Source organism: Schistocerca serialis, chromosome 1 (assembly GCF_023864345.2).
Source record: "Schistocerca serialis cubense isolate TAMUIC-IGC-003099 chromosome 1, iqSchSeri2.2, whole genome shotgun sequence".
NCBI classification, from domain to species: Eukaryota; Metazoa; Arthropoda; class Insecta; order Orthoptera; family Acrididae; genus Schistocerca; species Schistocerca serialis.
In genome coordinates this window covers 792,208,759-792,231,427 of record NC_064638.1, presented here as the reverse complement: position 1 = coordinate 792,231,427, position 22,669 = coordinate 792,208,759, and the positions used below count along the sequence as shown (strand labels likewise).

At 43.7% G+C, this 22,669-nt stretch overlaps 1 protein-coding gene across 1 annotated transcript in view; it reads right to left on the bottom strand.

Moving 5' to 3' along the window:
• LOC126434155 (transient receptor potential cation channel subfamily A member 1) overlaps nucleotides 1-11,509 on the bottom strand; it is a 222,678-nt gene extending 211,169 nt beyond the window's left edge. Inside the window, exons 1-2 of the mRNA XM_050090453.1 lie at nucleotides 11,453-11,509; nucleotides 301-487 (exon numbers count right to left, since the gene is read on the bottom strand). Coding sequence (XP_049946410.1) covers nucleotides 301-487; nucleotides 11,453-11,509 — 244 coding nt within the window. The remainder of the gene's footprint in view (nucleotides 1-300; nucleotides 488-11,452) is intronic.
• Nucleotides 11,510-22,669: the final 11,160 nt, after the last annotated feature.

Sequence of the window (22,669 nt, the reverse complement as noted above, 5' to 3'; positions counted from 1 at the left end):
TTCATTATTTCCATTCTGACGATACCATCGACAGTCAATAACTTTATTGTTGCCCGATAAAGCGAACATATGCTGCGTGAGCAACATTATTGATCTGATCTTTAACCTACTTTGCAAGCGGTGATTAGAAAGTACACAGTTGTGATTGATAAAAACGTCCCATTTTTGGGATAAAGTTAAATTCGACATGTGTAAAGAATCGAGACGGATGTTTAAACGTGTGCCGCGAGTATGCAGAGAGAGAGAGAGAGAGAGAGAGAGAGAGAGAAGGACAGAGAGGAGCGAGGCGCGTGGCCGTACCTCCGCCGTGCGTGGCGATGAACTGCAGGATGTTGAGCTTGTTGCGCGCGGCCGCCTGGTGCGCAGCGGCGCGGCCGCGCGAGTCGCGCACGGCGAGGCGCGCCGGCTCCGCCAGGTACAGCCGCCCAAAGTCCTCGACGTTGCCGCTCTCCGCCGCCTGCAACAGACACACAGCTGCGTTCACTCCCTGCCGTATATCCGTTCTGTGTCACGCATGGCACTCCACAGAAAATGATTCCAGACGGGGCAAAATTCTAAATCTGCTATTTTTTTCTATATAACTGATTTGGTGTACTTTGGGGTTGGTTTGGGGAAGGAGACCAGACAGCGAGGTCATCGGTCTCATCGGAATTGGGAGGGACGAGGGCGGAAGTCGGCCGTGCCCTTTCAAAGGAACCATCCCGGCATTTGCCTGGAGCGATTTAGGGAAATCACGGAAAACCTAAAACAGGATGGCCGGACGCGGGATAGAACCGTCGTCCTCCCGAATGCGAGTCCAGTGCCTAACCACTGCGCCACCTCGTTCGGTGGTGTACTTTGAAAATGTTTCGTACACAAGAACTAGTTTTGACAGGAACTAAGCAAAAATAATTATATCTGAAACGATGGTTAACTGTCCACTTATTACTTTTAAGATGGATTACTTTGATACTTACATGCTATGCATAATTCAACAGTGCATGAAAAGCTTGAATACCATATTGCAGTGCATGTGTTATTCCAAATTATGATGCAAGGTTTTACTTCAAAGGCATATGGAAGTTTGTGTCCGGCCGTCAGTAGTGCACGGATAGCGCAATGGTAAGGCGACCACTCGCGATAAGCGGGAAATCCAGGTTCGAGTCTCAGTCTGTCAAAAATTTTCACAGTCGTCATTCCATTCTGCAGCTGATGGTTGTTCATATTCGAAATTGCGAATACATTAAATGTGAAATGCTTGAAAGTCCCTGGGACTTGCAGTCGTGTTGATAGATCGTTGTAGAACGAATTTCGACGGCGTAATGAGCCTTATCATCAGGTTAGTCCGGCTGACTGACATCCTGGACCAGTGGGTGTATGTATATACCTATTGTCTTCCCTCTCCACTAACCCCTTGTATGGACCAAAGATGTGCCGGCTTCTGTCGTGGGACTGAAAATGAGACTGAAAATCCTCCAAAAGGGCGGAAACGGAACACCGAGCACGGCGAAGTTGGAGCGAAGACAAGGACCACCACTCGACCCCCACCACCACGGGCGGCAGCACATCGTGTGCTCCCTGCCGCCGTTGGATAAGCAGCTGCAGCAGCAAGTCGTATACTCCTAGCTCACTCATTTGTTACATAGTTTAATTCTTAATTTCTTTGCGTGTTTTTGGTACTTGCATTGTTTAATTCATAAATTTCGGGCGTATTATAGTATTTGAGAGTTGTAGCATCGCGTTTCAGTACCTGAATAGTGTAAATTCGCGTAGTCTCCCTCCGCCGCCGAGCAGTGTCAGCAGTGCGCAAGTAGCAGCATTACTGCATTTACTAGGCAATCTTGTATTTTAATAACCGTTTAAATTTTGTCGATTTGTTTGCGCTCTCTGTAGATTAGTTCAGACGTTCTCTGCAAAACAGTTTTTAGCATGGATAGGGACTGCAACTGCTGTGTTCGGATGCAGGCTGAGTTGGCATCCCTTCGCTCCCAGCTTCAGGCAGTGTTGGCTTCGGTCACACAGCTTGAGGCTGTTGCCAATGGGCATCACTGTGGGGGTCCGAATGGGGGTTTGTCGGGGACGGCCAGCTCGTCCCACACATCCCCCGATCGGACTACGACTGTGGTTGCTCGGGATACTGCCCACATTGAGGCTGATCCCTCACCTGTGGTAGAGTGGGAGGTCGTCTCAAGGTGTGGCAGGGGGCGAAAGACATTCCGGAGGGCTGAACGGAAGGGCTCTCCAGTTTGTCTGACGAACCGGTTTCAGGCTCTGTTTCAGGCTGATACTGATCTTCGGCCTGACATGGCTGCTTGTCCTGTTCCAGAGGTTGCCCCTCAGTCTGCAAGATCCGGGCGGTCGCAGAGGGTGGGCTTACTGGTAGTTGGGAGCTCCAACGTCAGGCGCGTAATGGGGCCGCTTAGGGAAATGGCAGCAAGAGAGGGGAAGAAAACCAATGTGCACTCCGTGTGCATACCGGGGGGAGTCATTTCAGATGTGGAAAGGGTCCTTCCGGATGCCATGAAGGGTACAGGGTGCACCCATCTGCAGGTGGTCGCTCATGTTGGCACCAATGATGTGTGTCGCTATGGATCGGAGGAAATCCTCTCTGGCTTCCGGCGGCTATCTGATTTGGTGAAGACTGCGAGTCTCGCTAGCAGGATGAAAGCAGAGCTCACCATCTGCAGCATCGTCGACAGGACTGACTGCGGACCTTTGGTACAGAGCCGAGTGGAGGGTCTGAATCAGAGGCTGAGACGGTTCTGCGACCGTGTGGGCTGCAGATTCCTCGACTTGCGCCATAGGGTGGTGGGGTTTCGGGTTCCGCTGGATAGGTCAGGAGTCCACTACACGCAACAAGCGGCTACACGGGTAGCAGGGGTTGTGTGGCGTGGGCTGGGCGGTTTTTTAGGTTAGATGGCCTTGGGCAAGTACAGAAAGGGCAACAGCCTCAACGGGTGCGGTGCAAAGTCAGGACATGCGGGGACCAAGCAGCGATCGGTATTGTAATTGTCAACTGTCCAAGCTGCGTTGGTAAAGTACCAGAATTTCAAGCGCTGATAGAAAGCACCGAAGCTGAAATCGTTATAGGTACAGAAAGCTGGCTTAAGCCAGAGATAAATTCTCCCGAAATTTTTACAAAGGTACAGACGGTGTTTAGAAAGGATAGATTGCATGCAACCGGTGGTGGAGTGTTCGTCGCTGTTAGTAGTAGTTTATCCTGTAGTGAAGTAGAAGTGGGTAGTTCCCGTGAATTATTATGGGTGGAGGTTACACTCAACAACCGAGCTAGGTTAATAATTGGCTCCTTTTACCGACCTCCCGACTCAGCAGCATTAGTGGCAGAACAACTGAGAGAAAATTTGGAATACATTTCACATAAATTTTCTCAGCATGTTATAGTCTTAGGTGGAGATTTCAATTTACCAGATATAGACTGGGACACTCAGATGTTTAGGACGGGTGGTAGGGACAGAGCATCGAGTGACATTATACTGAGTGCACTATCCGAAAATTACCTCGAGCAATTAAACAGAGAACCGACTCGTGGAGATAACATCTTGGACCTACTGATAACAAACAGACCCGAACTTTTCGACTCTGTATGTACAGAACAGGGAATCAGTGATCATAAGGCCGTTGCAGCATCCCTGAATATGGAAGTTAATAGGAATATAAAAAAAGGGAGGAAGGTTTATCTGTTTAGCAAGAGTAATAGAAGGTAGATTTCAGACTACCTAACAGATCAAAACGAAAATTTCTGTTCCGACACTGACAATGTTGAGTGTTTATGGAAAAAGTTCAAGGCAATCGTAAAATGCGTTTTAGACAGGTACGTGCCGAGTAAAACTGTGAGGGACGGGAAAAACCCACCGTGGTACAACAACAAAGTTAGGAAACTACTGCGAAAGCAAAGAGAGCTTCACTCCAAGTTTAAACGCAGCCAAAACCTCTCAGACAAACAGAAGCTAAACGATGTCAAAGTTAGCGTAAGGAGGGCTATGCGTGAAGCGTTCAGTGAATTCGAAAGTAAAATTCTATGTACCGACTTGACAGAAAATCCTAGGAAGTTCTGGTCTTACGTTAAATCAGTAAGTGGCTCGAAACAGCATATCCAGACACTCCGGCATGATGATGGCATTGAATCAGGGGATGACACGCGTAAAGCTGAAATACTAAACACCTTTTTCCAAAGCTGTTTCACAGAGGAAGACCGCACTGCAGTTCCTTCTCTAAATCCTCGAACAAACGAAAAAATGGCTGACATCGAAATAAGTGTCCAAGGAATAGAAAAGCAACTGGAATCACTCAATAGAGGAAAGTCCACTGGACCTGACGGGATACCAATTCGATTCTACACAGAGTACGCGAAAGAACTTGCCCCCCTTCTAACAGCCGTGTACCGCAAGTCTCTAGAGGAACGGAGGGTTCCAAATGATTGGAAAAGAGCACAGGTAGTCCCAGTCTTCAAGAAGGGTCGTCGAGCAGATGCGCAAAACTAAAGACCTACATCTCTGACGTCGATCTGTTGTAGAATTTTAGAACATGTTTTTTGCTCGAGTATCATGTCGTTTTTGGAAACCCAGAATCTACTATGTAGGAATCAACATGGATTCCGGAAACAGCGATCGTGTGAGACCCAACTCGCTCTATTTGTTCATGAGACCCAGAAAATATTACATACAGGCTCCCAGGTAGATGGTATTTTCTTGACTTCCGGAAGGCGTTCGATACAGTTCCGCACTGTCGCCTGATAAACGAAGTAAGAGCCTACGGAATATCAGACCAGCTGTGTGGCTGGATTGAAGAGTTTTTGGCAAACAAAACACAGCATGTTGTTATCAAAGGAGAGACGTCTACAGACGTTAAAGTAACCTCTGGCGTGCCACAGGGGAGTGTTATGGGACCATTGCTTTTCACAATATATATAAATGACCTAGTAGATAGTGTCGGAAGTTCCATGCGGCTTTTCGCGGATGATGCTGTAGTATACAGAGAAGTTGCAGCATTAGAAAATTGTAGCGAAATGCAGGAAGATCTGCAGCGGATAGGCATTTGGTGCAGGGAGTGGCAACTGTCCCTTAACATAGACAAATGTAATGTATTGCGAATACGTAGAAAGAAGGATCCTTTATTGTATGATTATATGATAGCGGAACAAACACTGGTAGCAGTTACTTCTGTAAAATATCTGGGAGTATGCGTGCGGAACGATTTGAAGTGGAATGATCATATAAAATTAATTGTTGGTAAGGCGGGTACCAGGTTGAGATTCATTTAGAGAGTGCTTAGAAAATGTAGTCCATCAACAAAGGAGGTGGCTTACAAAACACTCGTTCGACCTATACTTGAGTATTGCTCATCTGTGTGGGATCCGTACCAGATCGGTTTGACGGAGGAGATAGAGAAGATCCAAAGAAGAGCGGCGCGTTTCGTCACAGGATTATTTGGTAACCGTGATAGCGTTACGGAGATGTTTAATAAACTCAAGTGGCAGACTCTGCAAGAGAGGCGCTCTGCATCGCGGTGTAGCTTGCTCGCCAGGTTTCGAGAGGGTGCGTTTCTGGATGAGGTATCGAATATATTGCTTCCCCCTACTTATACCTCCCGAGGAGATCACGAATGTAAAATTAGAGAGATTAGAGCGCGCATGGAGGCTTTCAGACAGTCGTTCTTCCCGGGGAACCATACGCGACTGGAACAGGAAAGGGAGGTAATGACAGTGGCACGTAAAGTACCCTCCGCCACACACCGTTGGGTGGCTTGCGGAGTATAAATGTAGATGTAGATGTAGATACACGGTGCAAGTAGAGGGGTGAGACAACCGGTATACATATGGCACCCACTGGCCTAGGAGTCAGTCAGCGGGAGTAACCTTATGGTGATGGCACCTTCAGCCGCGAAAAATCGTTCTAAAACGACCAGTCAATCCAGGTGCATTCCCAAGAGACTTTCAATCAGCACATTTGTCAGGAAAACCTAGAAAAACAGCTTATGAAATCTTTTGCTATTAGCGACATGAATTACGAAGCTACCTGATTAACAGTAATAATTCGGAGAGGAGAGACAAAAATGTTTTCCAACAGTCAAGAAAAGATAACGTGTAACTCAACCAACACAACTGTACGTCATGTCCTGAAGACTGCTGCATGTTTATGCTCGTTCATTTTGATGAGTGCCGGCGCACTCGATAGGCTGAGTGATATGATTGCAGTAGATAACACTGATGACCGAGAAACAACAGTTTACTGTGCTTGTCCAATACGGATATGTTAGAACCCGTGACCATTAATTGAATGTAAGTACATAAAACTGGAACCAGTCACTTTTTTGAATAGTTATTTATTATTCCATGAACCGGTTTTCGAACCTTTTTAGGCTTAACTTCAGGTGCTTTTCTGGAAGTTACATCGCTATTTCTAGCATATTGCTGTGACAAAGATGGAACATGCTTTAATGTACCGCCATGTGTTGTTTATCTGTCGATATGGTTGCAAAAGTTTAGTTTTACACTTACTGCGACAGTGTGGGCGGCCTTTTTCTGTTAGGGTTCATCTGCCTGCTTCCATTTTGATGGGCTGTTGGCGCATCACTTCACACACTGTTACACAATCTGCATACATTTAGACTGTGATAGTGAAACTTTTCCAGCATCCAGCATGTGATATACAACAGTTGCTTGTTACAAAGATCTTGACAAAAGACATGACATAGGCCTACTTTGCAAACAAAAACAAATAACATCTCTGAGCAAAGTAGGCCTATCTCTTGTCAAGTTATTTGTAACAAGCAATAGTTGTATAGCACATGCTGGATGCTGGCAAAGTTTCACTATCACAGTGTAAATCTATACAGATTGTGTAACAGTGTGTGTAGTGATGTACCAACTGGCCATCAAAACGGAAGCAGACAGATGAACCCTAACAGAAAAAAGCCGGCCACACTGTCGCAGTAAGTACAAAACTAAAAAAATGGTTCAAATGGCTCTGAGCACTATGGGACTTAACATCTGAGGTCATCAGTCCCCTAGAACTTCGAACTACTTAAACCTAACTAACCTAAGGACATCACACACATCCATGCCCGAGGCAGGATTCGAACCTGCGACCGCAGCAGTCTCGCGGTTCCGGACTGAAGCGCTTAGAACCGCTCGGCCACCGCGGCCGGCACAAAAATTTTGCAACCATATCGACAGGTAAACAATACTATTGACGATACATTAAAGCATGTTACATATTTGTCACAGAGCCAGAACCGAGCATTATGCTGGAAATAGTGATATAATTTCCAGAAGATGAACCTGAAAAGTTTCGAGAACCGATTCATGAAATAACAATAATAAAAATGACTGGTTGCAGTTTTATGTATTTAGATAGAACACTTTGTTAGCTTCAGACAGTCATTACGTCTTTAGCTACGTGAGAGAGACACGCCCCACTCCAGCGACACAGCTTGCTGGAGACTCGCAGGCGCCGGCTTCCGTCCTGGTGCGCGGTGCAGGGTCAGCACCCCGTGATGCTGGCGTCGGCAGAGCGACTGCCTCGACGTCAGCGGCGCTCTGTGTTCTGCTGCAACGGCATTCTGCAGCGGCGGACGCCCACACTTGACGCAGTTTCGCACACATCAGCGACGCGACAGTGGCGTGAACGGCCCGTGGTTGCTTCGGCCGCGGTGCTACAGTGGTGCTTATTCACAGTCAGTCAATTTTTATTCCGGCATGCGGCAGCGTACTTGAGGGGCCGAAATGCCGAAGTTATCGGAAGACAATCCCATGTTGACTGCTGAGATTTTGGATGAAGAAGAGGAGAAGCAACTGAAAAAACGGAAGTGGGACCTAGTAGATAGTGTCGGAAGTCCCATGCGGCTTTTTGCGGATGATGCTGTAGTATACAGAGAAGTTGCAGCATTAGAAAATTGTAACGAAATGCAGGAAGATCTGCAGCGGATAGACACTTGGTGCAGGGAGTGGCAACTGACCCTTAACATAGACAAATGTAATGTATTGCGAATACATAGAAAGAAGGATCCTTTATTGTATGATTATTTGATAGCGGAACAAACACTGGTAGCAGTTACTTCTGTAAAATATCTGGGAGTATGCGTGCGGAACGATTTGAAGTGGAACGATCATATAAAATTAATTGTTGGTAAGGCGGGTACCAGGTTGAGATTCATTGGGAGAGTGCTTAGAAAATGTAGTCCATCAACAAAGGAGGTAGCTTACAAAACACTCGTTCGACCTATACTTGAGTATTGCTCATCAGTGTGGGATCCGTACCAGATCGGGTTGACGGAGGAGATAGAGAAGATCCAAAGAAGAGCGGCGCGTTTCGTCACAGGGTTATTTGGTAACCGTGATAGCGTTACGGAGATGTTTAACAAAATCAAGTGGCAGACTCTGTAAGAGAGGCGCTCTGCATCGCGGTGTAGTTTGCTCGCCAGGTTTCGAGAGGGTGCGTTTCTGGATGAGGTATCGAATATATTGCTTCCCCCTACTTATACCTCCCGAGGAGATCACGAATGTAAAATTAGAGAGATTAGAGCGCGCACGGAGGCTTTCAGACAGTCGTTCTTCCCTCGAACCATACGCGACTGGAACAGGAAAGGGAGGTAATGACAGTGGCACGTAAAGTGCCCTTCGCCACACACCGTTGGGTGGCTTGCGGCGTATAAATGTAGATGTAGATGTAGAAGGGAAATTTGCCACGCTACACGGTGAATTGAAGGACGATGGAGCAAAGTCTTATGAATGTTTCAGAATGTCAGATAATTCATTTTACTTCTTACTGGACAAGTTGCATCTTCATTTGCAAAACCGAAACACACGCTGGAGAAAAGCCATCATAACGAGCGAACGCTCGCAGTTTCCTTGAGGTTACTTAATATATAATACGATTAACTCCAACTTTGATAATTAAATATACGAAATCAACATTCATCGTCATTGGATTCTGTTGTATGGTATTGTTTTTTTTCTGTTTTGGGCGATATCGCCAAATTTTCTTTTGACAGGTCTACTTTTTTCACATATTTGGACACTAGAGACACGCTAAACACGATTTTATTTGGTCATCGCATGGGACTTAGCGCAGTTCAGAAGATCGTATGAGAAACCTGCAAGATGTTACGGACAATGTACTGGATGGATTTATTCTTACAGTGACAGAAGAAATATTGAAGAACTTGGCTAAGGACTTTTACGAACTGTGACGTTTTTCTTAACTTTATAGGAGCTATGTACGGGAAACAATTTTCCATTCAGGCTCCTTTGAACATCAGATCACTATTCTTTAATTATTTGAAGACGTTCTCCATAACTTTGTTGCCTCTTGTAGATGCTCATTGTAACTATATTGCTATTAATGTCGGAGCATATCCGCAGAAAATGTTACAGCCACAGCCAACACTCTCAAAAAGTTATCTTCTACCTAGCTGGTTGTATTCATTAATGTAAAATTGGAAATGTACTTGTATGCGCTAACCAATTGTTTTTATTTCTGCTCCTGTTTTGTTTTTACTTCTGCTCCTATTTTATTCTAGAACGTATTCTTCAGCTCCGTGCCCATTCATTTGTGATTGGAGGGATCGTACAACACAGGATAGTTGTGCACTAATTCAATAAGTTTTTTGTCATTCATGTTTATGATGGTAAACTATTGCTCAACAACATAACAAGCTGACCGTACCGAAGACATGAAGTGAGAAGGAGAAAACCACAAGAAATACGGCGATCACTGTATGGCGTCGGCGGGAGCACGCTTTGCACTGTCACTGTAACGAAAAGGGCGAATGTGAACACTGCCCTTTAAATTCCTAGAACAATACCTTCAAACACGTTGGCGGTATAACGGGCCGGTCATGGCGCTGTGGCGTCACTGATGTGTGTGGAGCGGCCTTTAGGAGACTCAGGCCCGGCAACGTCCACAGCAAAGGTGAAGGAACACTGCCGTGTACCGGAAATGACGCGGTACCCCCTGGCAGGAGTCGGCTGACGGTAGGGGGAGAGCGGCAGGTGAGCCATGCTGTCGCAACGAGAACCGCAATGAGATTCAGTGCTGATGCCGTCTGGCTTCACCCAATCTCGAAGCCATGGCTTCACCTGGCGATACCCAGTCATCTCGTCTGGGCCCTGGCGCTGTGGGGGTGCTGCTGGGCTCCGAACGCTTCTGCTTCAAAATCTGCTACTACACTACTGGCCATCAAAATTGCTACACCAAGAAGAAATGCAGATGATAAACGGGTATTTACTGGACAAATATATTATACTAGAACTGACATGTGATTACATTTTTACGCAATTTGGGTGCATAGATCCTGAGAAATCAGTGCCCAGAACAACCACCTCTAGCCGTAATAACGGCCTTGGTACACCTGGGCATTGAGTCAAACAGAGCTTGGATGGCGTGTACAGGTACAGCTGCCCATGCAGCTTCAACACGATACCACAGTTCATCAAGAGTAGTGACTGGCGTATTGTGACGAGCCAGTTGCTCGGCCACCATTGACCAGACGTTTTCAATTGGTAAGATATCTGGAGAATGCGCTGGCCAGGGCAGCAGTCGAACATTTCCTGTATCCAGAAAGGCCCGTACAGGAGCTGCAACATGCGGTCGTGCATTATCCTGATGAAATGTAGGGTTTCGCAGGGATCGAATGAAGGGTAGAGCCACGGGTCGTAACACATCTGAAATGTAACGTCCACTGTTCAAACTGCCGTCAATGCGAACAAGAGGTGACCCAGACATGAAACCAATGGCACCCCACACCATTACGCCGGGTGATACACTAATATGGCGATGACGAATACACGCTTCCAATGTGCGTTCACCGCGATGTCGCCAAACATGGATGCCACCATCATGATGCTGTAAACAGAACCTGGATTCATCCGAAAAAATGACGTTTTGCCATTCGTGCACCCAGGTTCGTCGTTGAGTACACTATCGCAGGCGCTCCTGTCCGTGATGCAGCGTCATGGGTAACCGCAGCCATGGTCTCCGAGCTGATAGTCCATGCTGCTGCAAACGTCGTCGAACTGTTCGTGCAGCTGGTTGTTGTCTTGCAAACGTCCCCATCTGTTGACTCAGGGATCGAGACGTGGATGCACGATCCGTTACAGCCATGCGGATAAGATGCCTGTCATCTCGACTGCTAGTGATACGAAACCGTTTGGATCCAGCAAGGCGTTCCGTACTAACGCCCTGAACCCACCGAAGCCATATTCTGCTACCAGTCATTGGATCTCGACCAACGCGAGCAGTAATGTCGCGATACTATAAACCGCAATCGCAATAGGCTACAATCCGACCTTTATCAAAGTCGGAAACGTGATGGTACGCATTCCTCCTCCTTACACGAGGCATCACAACAACGTTTCACCAGGCAACGCCGGTCAACTGCTGTTTGTGTATGAGAAATCGGTTGGATACATTCCTCATGTCAGCACGGTGTAGGTGTCGCCAGCGGCGCCAACCTTGTTGGATGAGCTCATTCGTTTGTTGAGAATGGGAGGCCCACAAGCGTCTGCCATGTTTCGGCCGATCGACGGTGACAGAATCGTCAACTTACGCCCTGCAATCTTTCTCAAACGATTTTACAGAAACTATTCCTAAAAAATTAGTTTTTGCTTTGCTTGTAGCTTTATAAGTCAGGTTCATTATGATGTGCCAATTATTTCGTTAATGTCCATAGTTATTGGGATATTTACGTGGAAGTAAGACGCTGCATGAAATTCGAAAAAGTTTACAATGAAAAATAGGGGTCGCTATTCTTTTGCGTCTGGTGTATATTACATAATATGTTGCTATGTATGAAAGTCAGCCAACATATTGAATTTTCCTTTACACTTGGTTGGAGGTCTCTATCTGTCACCAGTCTTGAGAAAATTGATCTGACTTAGCGTACTCATTTGCGATCGCACCGCGCCAGCGATAAACCCAGAGTGAAATATTCACAACATTCCTCATATTTCATAGACGGTTTGACATATCGAAATAAGATTTTGGCAAATGATGCCACACAAAGAGCAGAGTATTTTTCCGTATGGTTATTTTGCAAAATTTCATTGTCTACCATGTTATTCCACTAACTACAGACTTGTTTGATGAAAGAATGAAGCTCGTGAAACGAGAAATTTTATGAGCTTTGGAACGACATAAGTGAAGTCATTACACGTTTATTTTGTACCATGATGCACTTTTTCATAAGATGCTGATATTATTTTTCCTCAGTTCGTTACTGCTTCAGAATTCTCTCGTAGCCAGGCGATGTGGCCGAGCGGTTCTAGGCGCTTGAGTCCGGAACTACGCGGCTGCTACGGTTGCAGCCGGCTGCGGTGGTCTCGCGGTTAAGGCGCTCTGTCCGGAACCGCGCGACTGCTACGGTCGCAGGTTCGAATCCTGCCTCGGGCATGGATGTGTGTGATGTCCTTAGGTTAGTTAGTTTTAAGTAGTTCTAAGTTCTAGGGGACTGATGACCACAGAAGTTAAGTCCCATAATGCTCAGAGCCATTTGAACCATTTTGCTACGGTCGCAGGTTCGAACCCTGCCTCGGGCATGCATGTGTGGGATGTCCTTAGGTTAGTTAGGTTTAAGTAGTTCTAAGTCTAGGGGGACTGATGACCTCACATCGTAAGTCCCATAGTGCTTAGAACCATTTGAACCATTTTGAATTCAAAAATGGATCAAATGGCTCCGAGCACTATGGGACTTAACTTCTGAGGTCATCAGTCCCCTAGACCTTAGAACTACTTAAACCTAACTAACCTAAGGACATCCCACACATGCATGCCCGAGGCAGGGTTCGAATCTGCGACCGTAGCAGCTGCGTGGTTCCGGACTCAAGCGCCTAGAACCGCTTGGCCACAACGGCCGGCATTTTCAATTCCCCCGCAATTGCGTCTGCACTACATGTTAGTGAGGTGGGATCTTTTAAACCCCGCTGAGTGTTGGCATAGGAAGGAAATTTTAATATGGCAACAATAGAAATGTGTAGGTTTTACAAAAACTGCCCTGTCAGTCTCTTCTCTGAAAGTTACAGATGGTTGACAAACCAGGAAAAAATAAATCGTTGCGTTTTCGTCGGAATTCTTTTTAGATACTAACCAAAGAATAGGTGACAGAGTTTTTTGAACAGTCGCCATGCAAGTGTGGGCTTAGAGGAACCCCACTTAGCATTTACCAAAACTGTGAGTGAAGGGTTCGGCTTAGAACGGCACTGCGGCACTGTAGCTCTCGGCATTTCCACTACAGCTCTCTCAGCGACCTTTGCCCCCTACCCCATGCCGCTCTGCCTACGCTTCCCCAGCCGACTGCACATCTACCGCCCACGGCATTTTGCCCGCATTATACTGCTGTGCGGTGCTGTTTTCCACTGAGCGCAGCTAGCCCGTCTTGCAGTTCTTTTGCGTACATCCTGCTATGACCCATATTTCACATTATGCTTGCTGCCCAGCGGTAACTTGACATAATACTACACGGCAGCTCCTTAAAAATTACTCTAAGCTCTGCTAAAACTGGGTCGCGACACTACCGTTCAGTTGCGTTATGTATATCGCTACAGAAAACAAATAGGAGGAGATAAGAAAAGTACAGATATGTACAACAGTAATCAGAACAATAAAGACGATTTGTTTTAATCCTCAGTATTTTACAGCTGTTTTAGCACTATCGCTAAGCAATATCAAATGCAGCCATTACGCATCAAACTGTGTTTATTGTTACACACGTTATTTAATGAAAATAAACGATATGTTGCTCTCGTAGGCGCACCTTTTCTTCAGCAGTAACGCTTCCAAACACTGTAAAACTACAAAATCGGTCTTGGTAAACAGCCCTGATCTTTTGCAGAATAACTGCAGTTTTTATGTTAATTCATATTCTAATAGTTCTTGTTAGCGTAATTATATATTTTGCCCTAGAGGCAAGGAATATTGTCATATTATCAATTAATAAAACGGTGAAGATCACAACTAATCATTTATTTAAAAATGATGACTGGTTTCGGTTTTTATGCTGGCCATCTTCAGATGTAAAGCACCATGTGGCTGAAGCTGCAGGTGCGCAGAACAGATTCGTGAAGTCATGGTCGTCTACTGCTGTGACTTCACGCAACTGTTCTGTGCACGGCCAGCTTCAGCCATATGGTGCTTTACATCTGAAGATGGCCAGCATAAAAACCGAAACCAGTCATCATTTTTAAATAAATGATTAGTTGTGATCTCGACTGTTTTATTAAGTGATCATTTGTAATAGATCGCTGTTTCATCTCTAAGCACGTTATCTAATATTATTAATGTTATATTGTTTCAATAAGAAATAAGTGCACTTTTGGCACTACTTTTATTCCTTCCCTCGTGTTTAATGGTTTACGAGGTGTATTGAAGTTATGACAGGTCCGATTTCTTTTCTCCACTAAGTCATCACACAAAAATTGTGAAAGTTGTGTCGCGTCTCGACGTAGTCTTCCTGCAGCCATACAAATTTTTTACAACGTCTACGCTGTGATTCCATGGCTGCTGCGAACGATTTTTTTAGGAGTCTGGTTTGACCACTGGAAAATCTCTGTGAGTGCGCGAATGAATGGCGCTTCGTTTCAGGATTGGAAAAGGGCATCCTTGTCTAATACATTGTCACAACCGTTGAAAAGAATGCCTCTATCATGCCGCAATCACGCGTCACGCTTGCCTGGCAATATGTCTGGCCATGCCAAGTACCAAAAGCCGTCCTCACTCTCGCCGCTACTGCTAGAGTTCAGTGTGCCACACACTACTGTCTTCTCTGCCACGCATTCACTACGTGTTTACTCGCATTTTAAACCAGCTGTACGTTTCTGTCGGTTTCCGTTGGAGGTTTATAACTTGACTGCACCTTATAGTTGCAAAATTTCTTGTAGTAAGTTTAGAACCTAAATCCTGTTATTTGAGCATGACGTACTATCAGTTACATTGTAATCGAGATATGCATGTCTGGGCTGTTAGCGAGGATATTGTCAATTTTTCGTGTTAGGGTGACATGTCTATACAGAGGATACTGTTTATTAGATGCTCATAACCCCTAAGCCAAATATGTTTTGCTTGGAACTTTGCTTCAATAATAAATCCTCGAAAAAATACATCAACATTACTGTACACACATTATATAATATACTGCGACTCTGACTATGTAATAGATTAGAGATTACGACGGTAGTGTAATAAAGACCTCATGTTAGTTTCAAGTAGTTTCCAAATTTCACAACAAATTATTCTGAGTACACTTGCTTCTAGTAAGTAAGCATTAGATTTTCCGTTTTTCTTCAAGAAAAACCTTGATCTCTCAAATAAACCGTGTTACCGGAGAGGCCTGGTTTCTCTACTAGTAAATAGTTCGTTTTAGTTAATTCATTTAAAATTTCTTTTGCGGAAGCTGCTCCATAATTCTGGTGTTTGTCCGCAGCTTTATTTTTCCTTTAGAATATTTTCCCACATAATATTGGCAACCTTACTATGCTACTGTTGCTGTAGATTCTAGATGATTAGTTTCAGTCTGTATGTATTCGATCTAACTGCCATAATAGAAACCGCGAAATCTGTCTCTATCGATAAATGACAGCAGGACGAAAACTGTGGCTTATCATTGACACAACGTTTTTCGATGCGTTTTGTTCACATATTTGTAGGTAAAGATTCGAGACGTTCTATTGGAAGCTAACGCTCCAGGAAACGGCTAAAGATACTGCGGCAGTCAATGTATGAGCAGCGCTACATTGTGCCCAGGTTTGCCATACTTTCGGAATATAGAGCTTTACTGCAAGTGATTCAAAAACCTAGTGCCATTCCTTAGTGATGAGCTCCGCATGTTAATTTTGATGCGACAAGAAAATGGTTCAAAGATTTTTAGGTTCCAAACGTCCTATCTGTACTGAAGAGGCAAAGAAACTGGTACACCTGTCTAATATTGTGTAGGGCCCCGCGAGCAAGCAGAAGTGCTGCAACACGACGTGGCATGGACTCTATTAATGTTCGAAGTAGTGCTGGAGGAAATTGAAATCATGAATCCTGCAGGGCTGTCCATAAATCCGTAAGAGTACGAGGAGGGGAAGATCTCTTCTGAAGAGGCATTGCAAGGTATCCCAGGTATGCTCAATAACGTTCATGTCTGGGGAGTTAGGTGGCCAGCGGAAGTGTTTAAACTCAGAATAGTACTCCTGGAGCCACTCTAACAATTGTGGACGTGTGGGGGTCGCATTGTCCTGTTGGAATTGCACAAGTCCGTCGGAATGCATAATGGACATAAATGGATGCAGGTGATCAGACAGGATTTTTACTTACGTGTCACATGTCAGAATCGTATCTAGATATATCAGGGGTCCCATACCGCTCCAACAGCACACGCCCCACACAATTACAGAGCCTCCACCAGCTTGAACACTCCCCTGCTGACATGTAGGTTCCATGGATTCATGAGGCTATCTACATACCTGTACATGTCTATCCTCTCGATACAATTTGAAACGAGACTCGTCCGATCAGGCAGCATGTTTCCAGTCATCAGCAGGCCAATGTCGGTGTTGACGGGCTCAGGCGAGGCGTAAAGTTCTGTGTCGAGCAGTCATCAACAGCCTCGAAAGCCCATATCGATGATGTTTCGTTGAATGGTTCACACGCTGACACTTGTTAATGGCCCAGCATTGAAAACAGCAATTTGCGAAAGGGTTGCGCTTCTGTCACGTTGAATAATTCTCTTCAGTCGTGATTGGTCCCATTCTTGCAGGATCTTTTTCCGGCCGCAGCGATGTCGGAGATGTGATGTTTTATCGGATTCCTGATATTCACGATACACTCCTGAAATGGTTATACGTAAAAATTCCTACTTCATCGCTACCTCGGAGATGCTGTGTCCCATTGCTGGTGCGCCGACTATAATACCACGTTCAAACTCACTTAAATCTTGATTACCTGCCATTGTAGCAGCAGTAACCGGTCTAACAACTGCGCCACACACTTATTGTCTTATATAGGCGTTGCCGACAGCAGCGCCTTCTTCTGCCTGTTTACATATCTCTGTATTTGAACACGCATGCCTCTACCAGTTTCTGTGGCGCTTCATTGTATTTACAATGCCGAAAATCATTTGAATGACATTTTTAAAAAATCGATTAGAAGTCTTTTTTTAAATGTGGAACTAAGTCTATTGTTTTGTTTTTGTACCGAATGGCAAGTCTATACGAGAGACATTCATTGGAATAAATATTTCTTAGTTCTGAGAAGAAATTACGGAGTGAAGATGTTTTGTGTTTGGTATTTTAGTCGTGTTCTGTCAGATCTTTAGCCTATTCGTAAGGCTGTTGTGGGAAATAGCCTTACAACTAAGTAAATATCTTGTGTTTGATCAGGCACACATCGTAGCCCACGCTTCAAGCTACCAGGACTCTAGAATCGAAGAGGCAATGGAAAGGTGTGGCAACAATTTCAGCAGAGATATATGATTCACGCTGAACAGTGAACTTGAAGCCGATAGTCTACAAAGGGATTTTCTTTGTTTGCGAACCCCGTCGGAGGTTCGAGTCCCTCGGGCATGGGTATGTGTGTCGTCCTTAGCGTAAATTAGTTTAAGTTAGATTAAGTAGTGTGTAGGCTTAGGGACCGATGACCTTAGGAGTTTCGTCCCATAAGACCTCATCACAAATTTCCAAGTTCCTTTATTTGCGGAGTACGTTCCGTATTGTACGTCGTCGTGGAAACAATGACGCTCCTAGTTACAATTGGATTAGTTTTATGCAACATTACATATAATAGTGAATATTTTACTAAACATAAAAATTTAAACTGTTGCGTTTTTATTTGCAAATTTGCTGATAATAATATTATCATGTCACCGTTGCCAAGATGATTTTCTGTCGTCGTTTCAGTCTCTTTAGAGCAGAATTGTAGTCACAGGTGTTAAGAAAAAAAAGGAGACAACGGTTATGACAGATAGCTACTGCACTACAGTAAGTTCCACTAGTGATAGAATATGAACCACTTCTGTGAAAGTATTCTTCACTGGTCCTTGGTAATAGTAAATCAAAGAAGGACTCAAATGTATTTGGTAAGAGAATGGTAAAAAAAATGGCTCTGAGCACTATGCGACTTAACTTCTGAGGTCATCAGTCGCCTAGAACTTAGAACTAATTAAACCTAACTAACCTAAGGACATCACACACATCCATGCCCGAAGCAGGATTCGAACCTGCGAACGTAGCGGTCGCTCGGTTCCAGACTGTAGCGCCTAAGAGAATGATCTCTTGTTAAAAATCTGGGAGGTTGAACTGAGCTGAAGATATCCCTTAAATAAGAATAATGGATGCTATAGAAGCTCAGAATGTAGGTGAAAGATTTTTATGCAATCAGTGATATTCGCTCTTATAAAATATTTACACCAACACTGACATCAATAAACGTAATTGTATAAAAAGCTCTGAGTGCAGCCAGTGACTCGAGATTAAAAGTTCGTCGAAGTGGAAATCTTGGTTTTACAAAGTTCTATATGGTATGCACGAGTCGGAACTCTATGTGTGAGCCCTTCAGAATTTATTTTGTACACACATTAGTAGTGACTGTGGTTGGTTGCAGGCCGAACTCAGTGCTTCCTCTTCATCTAGAATATAATTGATAAAACTTTATTTAAATTGTTCCATTATTGGACTGCTGAAAGGGCTCATTTTCCCGATGTTCTGTGACATTTCTACAGATATATATGACGAAAGCTGTCTGCAAAAGCTTTGCCTCGAAAGGGACATGATTACGCAACTGGCCTGGAACTTTTTGCAGTGCAGTTCCACAGACGTTACGTGGTTGATGAGAAATTTGATCACGTGGCTTGTATGGCGTGCAGATGACCGGTTGAGCTGGAGCGCATTGTGTGGACGATGGGAAGTGCGAGAAGCTGAGGAAAGGGAGAACAAGTGATCGTGCGTGATTTGTTGGGCTGTCATCTCAGCGACACTGACTTGTTTTTGCTTTTACATTGACATAAAAGTATAACGCAACACATAACGCTTCTTGTTGCACCGGTATGTGTCGTTGAGAATTATTTAGCTATATTTCTTTCACATTTGAGACATTATTTAAGGTTGTAGTATTTGTGCGTCTACGTGAACCTTGTAACAGAAGACAAGGCAATACATGATACAGAAAGATTTTCCTCTTCAGCAGTGAAAATTTTGAAAGATGCACCAAGTCTTGATTGTCCATCTCCCTGTACAACCAGGGAACTGCAGCAAGCACTTACTGACGCTATCAGAATCCGATTACGAATCACAGAAGTCAGAAAAACTAACCTGTATGACGCAAGATCAAACATGTCATCAGAATGACAAGTTTTCTATACTCGTTAACATAAAATTCTTCTGGGTTGGAAAACCACGCCACTGAATATAGAGAGTTGTGTTTTATCAGATGAAGAATATCTATTAACTACTGAGATTATAGCTCGTAGTAAGTTTCTTGAAACCGTGTCCAACACTGTTAAGCAATTTCTCTAGCCTTTTAAGTGGTTGGCGTTTTGATGATTGTCTTGGTAATATTGATAACCATTAAAGTCGACGATTGAAGGTTTGTAATTCTGATTTTCAATTCGTAATACGCCCCTGTGTTGTCGAAATAGGTTATTTACTCCTAAGTGGATGTATGAAACATTCAATTAACATATAACTAGGTAACGATTTGTATTCATTACTAAATACAGTGACAGCGCAGAATAGTTGACTTGACTCACTTGGAAAGCTCATAAAGGAGGTAGTCTGTGAATGCCATTCTCCCATCTGTTGATGATACGGCACATATGTAACTATATCACATGCATTACTGATGACTGCTATTCCAGTGGAGTGTTGTGTCAGCACAGTTATGGGAAAGTATGAAATAAAGAAAGACGCTGCGTGGAGCGCTGTGACAGCACAGAATTAAAAGAGTCGTCTAACTTTACACATCCATGTTAATCCGACTTCTGGATCAACAGTACATCGTGCTTTCAACCCGCGAGATAATGTGAAGAGTTTTGGAATTGAAACCAGTAACTTTACGCATTCACTGATGGCTGTGGATAGCACGTCAGCGCTTCTTCTTTCCTTTCTAATTATTAGTTACTAAAATTATTTGTAGAGTGACGATTCATACCGTTATTTCCAAGTCGAACACTGCTCCGTAAGTATGCAACTACTGTTTTTTTTGCTAACATTTTCGTTTACATTCATTCAGCACGTACGAATGTTATAGGGAATTTGTTGTAACGTAACGAAGTTTCCAGTAGGAATATCGGACACACCAGGAAACTCTGCGTGAGGGAAATGACTTGCTTATACTTTCAAAATATTCCCCGAGATATACGAAGACCAACAAAAATCAGAATTTTGGAGCCTACCTGTAATTAATGAAGTAACAAAGAGAAAAATCAAGCAGAAATGAACAAAAATTGTAAATATGTTAACAGATGCACATTCTAAAATAAAGTTATGAAATGACTGAGAGGTCTATAGGTGCAATAGTTGTAATATTGCTAGGCCAGTATTCGTAACGGAGTGCTGGAACCACAAGCTCTCCCTTCGTGGCTGTGCAGAAGGTCTAAACAACGTTTATTTGCTGAATAATAATACTCAAATTTTTGAAGACGAGAGAAAGAACACAGGAAGGATTGTATTGCGAGACTGCCCAGTAAGTATGTTGCGGTAGTCGTAGGCGTAGACGGAATAACAATGCTCAAACTTCTTTTTCCAACATATTCAGTGAACGCCGATCATGATTGCCTCAGCAGACAAGCACCCACAACAGACATTGTAGTCCTTGGATTGCGTATCAGGAAGTTGAATTTTCCTGCATTCATACAGGTGATCAGTACACCAGAGCTTCGGATCTCTTAGGCAGCACTTGTTAGCGAATTCTGGAAACATATAGTTCGGAAAGGTTATGATGTATCAGTTATGCGCAGATAGAATCGATTTTAATCTTCTGTAGGTTATAAAAGTTTTGGCCACAGCTAGACCCTAAAATTTAATTTATTATTACTTTTCCATATAAGCAGTTTCAAGAGAAAATATGTAAGTTTCCGTTTTTATGAACAATACTATGATAAACAGCACAAATTTATGTCCGAGTGACGGTATAATTATCCCTATTGCGTTAATGTTTCAGAAAACTAATGATGTTGTATAATTCAGTGCTGTAGATATGATGTCGTAATATACATCAAAGTTGCAATTGCGCACTGGTAAGTCGGAAAATGAATATTACTTGTAACTAGATTTTATCTATTTTGAAACATCACTTTAGAAAATAGTTTGCCGCTGAAAATCAAAAAAACTGTAAAATATACGGCTACAATCACACAAAAAAGATATATTAAATATTTCATAATTATTTTATATTTAATCTGTGATAATAAATTTGTTGATAGTGCCTGCCGCATTTTCTCGAGATTTAATGCAATATATCAAATGTGGTAGTCTATGCCCTCAACCAATGAGAAGAGCACTGAAATAGCCTAGAACACGTGTGACTTGGAGCTTTGAGGAGTAGCAGTGAGTCTTCGTGAGAATTGGGTAACCAGTTTCACGTATTGGTGATTACAGCCGCTCGCTGTCGTGAACAGACCTCGCAAGACGTTACCACGGGTGTAAGATCGCTGAAAGGCTCTAATGCTACTGAAGCTGTAATTGTCATTGCTGTATCCAAGACTATGACTGTTGTGTCGTGTAGCGACTGCTTCTTTGATAAGACGACTCCTACATACTGAGGAACGTTGATGAGGAATATGTCTGGTCATCTCGTCCCATTTGAAGAGTTCTAACAGAAAAGACGTGTCTAAGAAGGATTGCAATTTTCATCTCACCAAAAAGGTATCGAAGACCATCGTTTGGAGAGTTGCACTGCTGAGCTGCTCAATAATACCACTAACGTATCTAGATCGGAGCGTTCTTTTTTCTTTGCATGTAAATACTATTAGCCTACATCACGGTCTTTTAAAGACATACATGATTCCATTTTAGCCACGCATTTTGATTCTGTAACGTACCTGCCGTTACAACAAACTATGGTTTGTTTGCCTTAATTTAACCACTTTGTTTCAATGCTTTCCTGTGCTTATGATGGGCTCCACATATTCAGAACGATAGAACACAAATAAACTACAGAATAATGCAGGCCTTCGAATGTTTCGAAATCTGGCACATTTTGGAGAAATTTGAGTAAAAATACGAGGGTTGGAACTTAAATAGTGGCAACTATTTATTTACAGCTCGTACAAAGTAGATAAGTGTTTCAAAGTTTTACTGACATTCAAAGAAGTTACCAGCATTATGTATAACCCGTTGCCAACGATGTGGAAGTCATAGGATACTCTTAGCGGTGACAGTTGTGTTGACAGTTCGAGCGGCGCGGTCTATTGCCCGACGAATTTGTAGCAGTTCTGAAGCGAATGTCGTGAAGTGTTTCCTTCAGTTTATAAATCAAGTTGAACTTACGAGGGCTTAAGTCAGGGGAGTTCAGTAGGTGGTACAGCACTTAGTAGCCCCATTAGTCAAACAAATCAGTAACAGCCTGCACTGTACGTGCTTGAGCATTGTCCTGCAGAAAGTGTCATCACTTCTGTCTCTGTGCTGTTCATTTTTGGAACACAACCTACGACCAGCTTAGAGACTGAAGTGATGACACTTTCTGCAAGACCTGACCATCAT